At 55.1% G+C, this 10088-nt stretch overlaps 1 protein-coding gene across 1 annotated transcript; it reads left to right on the top strand.

Moving 5' to 3' along the window:
* The first annotated feature begins 1348 nt into the window (after nt 1-1348).
* Nucleotides 1349-9841, top strand: grcc10 (gene rich cluster, C10 gene). Its single transcript, XM_067974083.1, has 3 exons — nt 1349-1560; nt 2362-2538; nt 7155-9841. The coding sequence occupies exons 1-3, from the start codon at nt 1482-1484 to the stop codon at nt 7292-7294; spliced, it is 396 nt and encodes a 131-aa protein (XP_067830184.1). The 5' UTR covers nt 1349-1481; the 3' UTR covers nt 7295-9841.
* The last annotated feature ends 247 nt before the right edge of the window (nt 9842-10088 follow it).

Raw genomic sequence — 10088 nt, 5'->3', positions numbered from 1 at the left:
AGCGTCACACCTAGTGTCCTTGTGAGGGTCGAGCGTCACACCTAGTGTCCTTGTGAGGGTCGAGCGTCACACCTAGTGTCCTTGTGAGCGTCGAGCGTCACACCTGGTGTCCTTGTGAGGGTCGAGCGTCACACCTAGTGTCCTTGTGAGCGTCGAGCGTCACACCTGGTGTCCTTGTGAGCGTCGAGTGTCAAATCAGAATCAGCCCTAAGCTCTGGAATTCCCTCGATAAACCTCCCGGCCACTCTACCACCCTCTCCCCCTTTGAGTCGCTCCTTCAAACAGACAGCACCTGTCCAAATAAAACCCGAACTGAAATGACAAGCTCCTCCGGCCAACAGGGGTCGCTGTTACCCGATGTGAGTCACTCCTCCGGCCGCCGGGGGTCGCTGTTACCCGATGTGAGTCACTCCTCCGGCCGCCGGGGGTCGCTGTTACCCGATGTGAGTCACTCCTCCGGCCGCCGGGGGTCGCTGTTACCCGATGTGGGTCGCTCCTCCGGCCGCTGGGAGTCGCTGTTACCCGATTGGAGTCGCTCCTCCGGCAGCCGGGGGTCGCTGTTACCCGATGTGAGTCGCTCCTCCGGCCGCCGGGAGTCGCTGTTACCCGATGTGAGTCGCTCCTCCGGCCGCCGGGAGTCGCTGTTACCCGATGTGGGTCGCTCCTCCGGCCGCCGGGGGTCGCTGTTACCCGATGTGAGTCGCTCCTCCGGCCGCCGGGAGTCGCTGTTACCCGATGTGGGTCGCTCCTCCGGCCGCCGGGTGTCGCTGTTACTCGATGTGAGTCACTCCCCCGGCCGCCGGGGGTCGCTGTTCCCTGATGTGAGTCACTCCTCCGGCCGCCGGGGGTCGCTGTTACCCGATGTAAGACGCTCCTCCGGCCGCCGGGGGTCGCTGTTACCCGATGTAAGACGCTCCTCCGGCCGCCGGGGGTCGCTGTTACCCGATGTGAGTCGCTCCTCCGGCCGCCGGGGGTCGCTGTTACTCGATGTGAGTCGCTCCTCCGGCCGCCGGGAGTCGCTGTTACCCAATGTGAGTCGCTCCTCCGGCCGCCTGGGGTCGCTGTTACCCGATGTGAGTCGCTCCTCCGGTCGCCGGGGGTCGCTGTTACCCGATGTGAGTCGCTCCTCCGGCCGCCTGGGGTCGCTGTTACCCAATGTGAGTCGCTCCTCCGGCCGCCGGGGGTCGCTGTTACCCGATGTAAGACGCCCCTCCGGCCGCCGGGGGTCGCTGTTACTCGATGTAAGTCGCTCCTCCGGCCGCCGGGGGTCGCTGTTGCCCGATGTGAGTCGCTCCTCCGGCCGCCGGGGGTCGCTGTTACCCGATGTGAGTCGCTCCTCCGGCCGCCGGGGGGCGCTGCCGCTCGGAGTTTGCGGCCCAGGCGGACGGATCCCGGACCGGGCGCTGGATTTCACTGTTGTGCCCGCTGGAGAGTGGATGTTTATCGCGGGGTGAGCGGAGATCGGGCACCGAGAGGGTGAAATGGCGGCGGCTCAACAGCAGCAACAACAACAACAACAACCGCAGCAGCAGCCGGGCCTGAGCGTGGAGCAGGCGAAAGGTGAGGCGGAGCCGGGGATGGAAAGGCCGGACCTGGACTCTGGGGCCTGGGGCCTGGGATTGGACCTCAGTCTGGGTCAGGGTCTGGACCTGGACCCTGCGAGTCTGTAATGTGCGATGATATAAACCCTCTGCCATCACCAGACGATATCTTGTGGCCTTTCCCCCCTGTGCCCCGCCTGTTCTCTGACCCCCCCTCATCCCCACCCCCCCTCCCCCTCGCCCCCCCTCATCCCCACCCCCCCTCCCCCTCGCCCCCCCTCATCCCCACCCCCCCTCCCCCTCGCCCCCCCTCACCCTCGCCCCCCCTCACCCTCGCCCCCCCTCACCCTCGCCCCCCCTCATCCCCACCCCCCCTCATTCCCACCCCCCCTCGCCCTTACCCCCCTCACCCCCCCCTCACCCTCGCCCCCCCTCACCCTCCCCTCACCCTCACCCCCCTCGCCCTCGCCCCCCCTCGCCCTCGCCCCCCTCGCCCTTACCCCCCTCACCCCCCCTCACCCTCGCCCCCCCTCACCCTTGCCCCCCCTCACCCTCGCCTCACCCTCGCCCCCCCTCCCCTCACCCTCACCCCCCTCGCCCTCGCCCCCCCTCACCCTCGCCCCCCCCTCACCCTCGCCCCCCCCTCACCCTCGCCCCCCCCTCACCCTCGCCCCCCCCTCACCCTCGCCCCCCCCTCACCCTCGCCCCCCCCTCACCCTCGCCCCCCCCTCACCCCCCTCGCCCTCACCCCCCCTCACCCTCGCCCCCGCCCCCTCTCCGTAACTTGACCTCCCATTGATTCTCCCTCTCCTCTGCCCAGTGGTTTTAGCTGAAGTGATCAAGGCCTTCAATTCCCCTGAGAACGCGATGAGGATGGAGGAGGCCCGCGACAACGCCTGTAACGACATGGGCAAGATGCTGCAGTTCGTGTTGCCTGTGGCCACCCAGATCCAGCAAGAAGTCATCAAATCGTACGGATTCAGCAACGACGGAGAAGGCAAGTGTGCAGAAAGTAGAGTCAACGCTGAGGCCCTGCGCCTCGGAGCTCCCCGCGCCGGAGCTCAGCGCCTACATTAACGGCGCTAAATAAATGCAAGTTGTTGGTATCTCTCCCTCCCATTGCTTTCTTCCTTCTGCTGAAAGTGATGACTGCCTGGCCTAAGTTCCAGTGGGACTGCAAAGGGATATAAACAGGTTAAGTGAGTGGGTGAGAAGGTGGCAGATGGAACATAATGTGAGGAAATGTGAAATTATTCACTTTGGTAATAGAATAGAAAAGCAGAATATTTTTTAAAAGGTGAGAGACTAAGAAATGTTGGTGTTCAGAGAGATTTGGATGTCCTTGTACTCGAAGCACAGAAAGTTAGCATGCAGATACAGCAAGCAATTTGGAAGGCAAATGGTATGTTGGCCTTTATTGCAAGGGGATTGGAGTTTAAGAGTAAGGAAATCTTGCTGCAATCATATCGGGCTTTGGTGAGCCCACACCTGGAATACTGTACACAGTTTTGGTCTCCTTATCTAAGGAAGGATACACTTGCCCTAGAGGGGGTGCAACGAAGGTTCACTATATTGATTCCTGGGATGAGAGGATTGTCCTTTGAGGAGAGGTTGAGTAGAATGGGCCTATACTCTCTGGAGTTTAGAAGAATGAGAGGTGATCTCATTGAAACGTATCAAATTCTTTGAGGGCTTGACAGGGTAGATGCTGAGAGGCTGCTTCCCCTGGCTGGGGAGTCTGGAACCAAGGGGCATAGTCTCAGGATAAGGGTTGAACAACTTAGGACTGAGATGAGGAGGAATTTCTTCACTCAGAGGGTGGTGAGTCTTTGGAATTCTCTACCCCAGAGGGCTGTAGATGCTCAGTCATTAAGTACATTCAAGACCGAGATTGATAGATTTTTGGACTCTAAGGGAATCAAGGGGATCGGACGGGAAAGTGGAGTTGAGGTCGAAGATCAGCCATGATCCTATTGAATGGCGGAGCAGGCTCGAGGGGCCGTACGGCCTACTCCTGCTCCTATTTCTTACGTTCTTATGTAGTAAGCTGTTCGACCGTAAGGAGATCACAGCCCGAGCCCAGTCTTGCCTTCCCCAAACACGCAAGACGTGCATTGAAGCCCGTGAGAGTGCACACACTTTCCAGCTGGACGCACTACAGAGCGACGAGCAGCTGGTGTTTTGACTTATTTCCCCCAGCCCTCGGTGCAGGGACTCCGAAGGCAAATTGTAGTCTCCTTTTTTTTTATTCGTTCACGGGATGTGGGCGTCGCTGGCAAGGCCGGCATTTATTGCCCATCCCTAATGCCCATCTCCTGTTGCCACTTGAACCAAAATCAGCAAGAAAAGGAACAACTTGCTTTTATATAGCGCCCTTTACGACCTCAGGATATCCCAAAGCTCTTTACAGCGATTATTTTGAAGTGTAGTCACTGTTGTAATGTGGGAAACATGGCAGCCCATTTGCGCACAGCAAGATCCCACAAACAGCAATGTGATAACCAGATAATCTGATTTTTAGTGATGTTGGTTGAGGGATAAATATTGGCCCAGGACAACCGGGAGAACCCCCCTGCTCTTCTTTGAAATAGTGGCCCTGGGATCTTTTGCGTCCACCTGAGAGGGCAGACGTTTCATCTGAAAGGCGGCGCCTCCGACAGTGCAGCACTCCCTCAGAACCGCACTGGGAGCGTCGGCCTGGAGAGGGACTTGAACCCACAACCTTCTGACTCGGAGGTGAGAATTGCTTCCCACTGAGCCACAGCTGACATCAAAGTCCACACGGACCAGGGATTTAGTCTGGGACCTCCTGGATTGTATGGCTGAGTGATGCATCTGCTAATTGGATCATCACAGAAGCTCATTCCTCGACACAAATCAACCTGGACACCTTTTGTCGCCTCTGTAGGCGTCCCTGAATTTTATTCCTTTCTTCCGAATATCTTGCTTTCGTGTACAACTTGGCATCGACTGCAAGCCTAGACATGATGCATTTTATTTTTAGATACCAGAATGATACCTGGGGCTAAAAGGGTTAAATTATGAGCACAGGTTGCATAGACTAGGTTTGTATTCCCTTGAGTGTAGAAGATTAAGAGGTGATCTAATTGAGGTGTTTAAGATGTGGGTAAGGGGTTAGGATGCCTTTTGCTGTTTCAATGCCACCCTGATGTGAGTGGCTTTTAAATTGTCCGCTGGCTGCCAGCTTCCGTAATGCTCTGGTTAGACCCCATCTGGAGAACTGCGTCCAGTTCTGGGCACCGCACCTCAGGAAGGATATATTGGCCTTGGAGGGGGTGCAGCGCATATTCACCAGAATGATACCTGGGCTAAAAGGGTTAAATTATGAGGACAGGTTGTATAGACTAGGCTTGTATTCACTTGGGTTTAGAAGATTAAGGGACAATCTAAACGAGGTGTTTAAGATTGAAGGATAGAGAGAAACTATTTCCTCTGGTGGGGGGAGTCCAGAACAAGGGGGGCATAACCTTAAAATTAGAGCCAGGCCGTTCAGGGGTGATGTCAGGAAGCATTTCTTCACACAAAGGGGAGTGGAAATCTGGAACTCTCTCCCCCAAAAAGCTGTCGAGGCTGGGGGTCAATTGGAAATTTCAAAACTGAGATTGATCGATTTTTGTTGGGTATTAAGGGTTATGGAACCAAGACGGGTAAATGGAGTTAAAATACAAATCAGCCATGATTTAATTGAATGGCAGAGCAGGCTCGAGGGGCTGAATGGCCGATTCTTGTTCCTATTCTCCTAGATCCCAAGGAGAATCCCTGTGACGCTATGCTACCCAGTTCAGACTGTACCGTCGGCCGGTACCGCGCGCCTCCCGTCACCCCGCCCCCCCCAGTTATCCAGTTTACAGCTTCATCCTTTTATTGCAGGAGCTTTCCTCGAGTCTCATGTTTTTTGTCTGTTGGCCATCGTCAGGACTGGTATCCAAGGCTTATTGGTCTCCCAAAGTCTAATGTTCAATATCAGCATTAAACCACCCCCACCCATCCCACCCTCAAAATAATAAATCTGGTTCGTATTTGGTGTTGATGAGTCAAAGATTACAATTGATTGAGGGGAGACGAGGAGAATTTTTTTTTAATGCAGTGAGTTGTTTTGATCCGGAATGCGCTGCATGAAAGGGCTTGGAAGCAGATTCAATAGTAACTTTCAAAAGGGAGTTGGATATTTACTTAAAAAGGAAACATTTGCACGGCTAAGGAGAAAGAGCAGGGGAGTGGGGCTAATTGGATGGCCCTTTCAAAGAGCCAGCACAGGCAGGATGGGCCAAATGGCCTCCCTCTGTGCTGTGACGTTCTATGAATTGCTTGCGCTGCAGTCTCTGCTGGCCCAGCCCCCCTCCTTTTGTGCTTACTTGCAAGAACAATCCCTCTATCTGTAAGCCCCCCACTTCCTGAAACAAAAAGGACAGGAGGAGGCCATTCAGCCCCTCGAGCCTGTTCCGCCGTTCAGTCAGATCACAGTGGATCGTGTACCTCAACTCCATTTACTCGCCTTTGCTCCATGTCCCTTGATACCATTACCCAACAAAAAAATCTATCGTAGAATCATACAGCACAGAAGGAGGCCTTTCAGCCCATCGTGCCTGTGCCGGCTCTTTGAACGAGCTATCCAATTAGTCCCAATCCCCCATACTCTTTCCCCACAACCCTGCAAATTTTTCCTTTTCAAGTATTTATCCAGTTCCCTTTTGAAAGTTACTATTGAATCTGCTTCCACCGCCCTTTCAGGCAGCGCATTCCAGATCAGAACAACTCGCTGCGTAAAGACAATTCTCCTCATCTCTACCCTCTGGTTCTTTTGCCAATTACGTTAAATCTGTGTCCTCTGGTCACCGACCCTTCTGCTACTGGAAACAGTTTCTCCTTATTTACTCTTATCAAAACCCTTCATGATTTTGAACACCTCTATTAAATCTCCTCTCAACCGTCTCTGCTCTAAGGAGAACAATCCCAGCTTCTCCAGTCTCTCCACATAACTTGAAGTCCCTCATCCCTGGTACCATTCTAGTAAATCTCCTCTGCACCCTCTCCAAGGCCTTGACATCCTTCCTAAAGTGTGGGGCCCAGAACTGGACACAATACTCCAGCTGGGGCTTAGACAGTGATTTGTAAACGATTAGCAGAACTTCCTTGCTTTTGATCTCAGTCTTGAAAATTTCATTTGTTCCGGGGGGGGGTCTTTTGGGGGGAGAGAATTCCAGATTTCCACTACCCTTCATGTGAAGGAAATGTTTGCTGATTTCATTCTTGAACTGGCCTGACTCTAATTTTAAGATTATGGCCCCCCCCCGCCGCCCTTCTTCTTGATTTCCCCCCCCACCAGAGAAAATAGTTTCTCTGCGTCTACCCTATGGAACCCCTTGACCATTTTAAACACCTCGATCCGCTCACCCCCTCATGCTCCAAGGGAATACAAGCCAACTTTATGCAACCTCTGCTCGTAATTTAACCCTTTTAAGCCCCCGGAAACGGGCAGGCAGAGGTCACCACGTTGCACGGTGTACGCGCCCACTTCAGGTGGTTCAGCGGCGGGATTTCAAAACGTGCGAGCGTGACTCTGTGTTGTTTTCTTTTTTTTTGTTCCAAAAGGTGTGCTGAAGTTTGCTCGGATTGTCAAGGCGTACGAAGGACAGGACCCCGAGATAGCGGCCATGTCGGGCAAGCTGAAGTCCATGTTTCTGCCTCCGATGACGGTCCCTCCCCACGGCGCAGGCATCTCCGCGTCGTGACTTCGCGCCGCTGCTCTTCCCGAGAGCGAGCCAGCGACGGGGGGGCGGGACACGAGGGGGGGAGGAGGGCCGGATCGCTCGTTCGAGATTCCACGCTGGTCGTGCCTTTTAAGTTCTTCCTAGCGCCAACCGGGCTGCGGGCGCTGTCACCGATTCCGATGTTGCCCTATTTCGTGTTCAGTGATGGGTGCGAGACGTTTTTTAACCTTGCCCTGGGAGGCAGGGGTGGGGGCCCACGCAGTCTGTCCCACCTGCTGAGTGTTTCTGTGTTTTAATTTTCAGTGCAGACTGGACCGGCCAACGTCGTCTGTGGGAACGGTAACGCGCCCAGCGGGTGAAAGCGCGTTACCGAGCCGGACAGACCGGCCGATCCCGAGCCGCGATGCGGGTGAGTCGGCTGCTCTCAGTCAAAGCGCCTCGGTGGGCTCCCTGGGCTGGGGGGGGCCAAACTGAAGGCCGGTATTCCCGCTGCTCGACACCGCCCGGAGATCTGTGCCGGAAAGTGCGTGTAACTCGGGATAAGGACAGGATACGGCTTGGCGGTGATGCTCTCCACAGTCGAATAGTAGTTGACACCCCGGGTTAATTTAACTCGCCAGGCGGGAATCCCACGGGATCGGGTGGAACGCGGGTTTCACATCCCGCCCGATATTACCCTCCACTGACTTCAATATAGCCTGAGATCGGGGCAGGGGGGTAAAACCAGCGTTGCCCCCTCTCCATCCCGTCAGTCTCCCGACGGGCGGGATGGGTTAAAATGGCTCCCTCAGTCAAGGCTGAGTGGAGATAACACAGCAGGGTACCCCCTCAGACCTCTCCCTTGCCCTGCTGGCGTCCACGATGTCTGCCGGTGCAGTTTGTGATTAGCCGCAGCGAGGAGGTGCATGAAGAAAGTTGAATTGTACGTTACGTATCCCCGCCCATCCCTTCTCGTCCGCCCTACGCACAGCGCTCTCCGTTCACTGCAAAACTCTCAACGTGACAGCCCTGACTTTGAACTCACCGCAGGGGTGAATTGAAACTGGGACCTTGCCTGTTTACAGCGCTCCGGGGCATCACCACTTAGCATTTCGAAGAACTCGCAAAGAAAAAAACACACAAACCGCAGTGACTTTCACTGGGTGGGGTGGGCTGCTGGTGGCATTTCAACGACGTCTGCTCGAAGGCAGCTTCCTCTCCAGCCCAGCCACTGACCACAAACTGACTTCCCGTCTCCGGCCCCCCTGATACAAAACCGGAATCCTGACTGCGTGCACCAGGACTGGCTTAAAAACTAAAAGTCTTTCCCCTGCCCTCCCCTCCCCCGGCAACAGCTGGCAGTAAAATGGGAGGTGATTGCACCCTTGGGGTCTTGTGCATGGGCCAGCGCCTTAAATGGCTGCACAGGTCAAAGAAAGAACTTGCATTTATATAGCGCCTTTCACGACCTCAGGACGTCCCAAAGCGCTTTTGGAGTGTAATTACTCTTGTAATTTAGGAAATGCAGCAGCCAATTTGTGCATGCTCCCACAATGAGATAAATGACCAGATAATCTGTTTTTAGGTGTTGGTTGTGGGGTAAATATTGGCCAGGACACCGGGGAGAACTCCCCTGCATTTCTTCGAAATAGTGGCCAACGGGGTCTTTTGCGTCGAGCTGAGAGGGCAGACGGGGCCCTCGATTTTAACGACTCATCCGCAAGACGGCACCCTCGCACAGTGCGTCACTCCCTCAGCGCTGGCACTGGGAGCGTCGGCCTGGATTTTGCGCTCAAGCCTCTGGAGTGGGACTTGAACCCTCGACCCTGCTGACTCAGAGGCGAGAGCGTGCTACTCGGGTTAGTTAAAAACGGGCGTTGTTCCCACACCCGGCACGTGGCGGGAGCCTTGGCGGCGGACGATGGGTGCCACCTGACGTCGGTGACGGGCGCCGCAGTGTCCTGCACTCGCACTGGAGTCAACAACACTACAAAGAGATTCCGCCGCACAATATATCTCACTAAAAAGCCTGGCCGTGAGGAGGCGGAGCAGCTTTAAAAGAAAGGGAATAAACCGCTTGACTAATTAAAGTGCTGAAGAATTCATTCGTCTTTTAATATTTAAAGGGCAACCCCTGGGGGGCAATTTTAACCTAACCCGCCCGTCGGCAGAACGGGATCAGATGCCACGCTGGTTTTACGCCCGCTCCCGATTTTACCCTCCGATGCTCGAATCGTGTTTCACAGGATCAAACTGAGAAATGCCTCTTCAGTGACTGAAGAGTTAATTTAGCCTCCCCCCACCCCCCCCGATCGATCACCGTTGGCCGGCTGGTGCTGCGGGGACACCTCGGTTTTAACGAATTTAAAGAAAACTTCACGAAAGTCAAGTGAAGGTCGGGGCCGAAGGAGATACAACACCTGCCTTGACTGTGCTCCTGAAGTTGCTTTTCCTGTAGCTTTCTGTTCCGTCGCTCACACACAGCATTCAGAATTTTTTTTACGTGTATAAATGTACATTGTCTTGTGTGCATGAGGATTTCATATCATACGTGCAATAAAATGTAACGACGAAATGTAATGGGACCAATCCAGCAGGCTGTATGTGTCGTGCTTGTCTCGGGCGTGTCTTGTCTCAGGTCTGATTGGCTCGTGGGTACCATGTGAGCTCTAGATCTGAGCTGTAATTGGCCACGTGCGCCCCTCCTCTAACGCGTTGCCGCTGAGCGACTGCTACGGGGCTGATCCGCCGTGAGGTCCAGCAGCACTTGGGCTCCACTTTGCCTGTGGTCCAGGGCTCCGTTGCACTCTAAGGCTCCGCCCCAATCCCGTGCTCA

This window comes from Heptranchias perlo, chromosome 39, assembly GCF_035084215.1.
Source record: "Heptranchias perlo isolate sHepPer1 chromosome 39, sHepPer1.hap1, whole genome shotgun sequence".
In the NCBI taxonomy this organism is placed as follows: Eukaryota; Metazoa; Chordata; class Chondrichthyes; order Hexanchiformes; family Hexanchidae; genus Heptranchias; species Heptranchias perlo.
Note: the sequence above shows the minus strand (reverse complement) of the source record. Positions and strands in the feature narration are given on the sequence as shown.

What these genes read in the sequence shown, in the direction of transcription:
- grcc10 (XM_067974083.1), top strand. Translation starts at nt 1,482, where the DNA reads ATGGCGGCGGCTCAACAGCAGCAACAACAACAACAACAACCGCAGCAG. An exon ending in GAGCGTGGAGCAGGCGAAAG is followed by an intron (nt 1,561 to 2,361) that starts GTGAGGCGGAGC and finishes TCCTCTGCCCAG; the next exon opens with TGGTTTTAGCTGAAGTGATC. An exon ending in ATTCAGCAACGACGGAGAAG is followed by an intron (nt 2,539 to 7,154) that starts GCAAGTGTGCAG and finishes TTGTTCCAAAAG; the next exon opens with GTGTGCTGAAGTTTGCTCGG.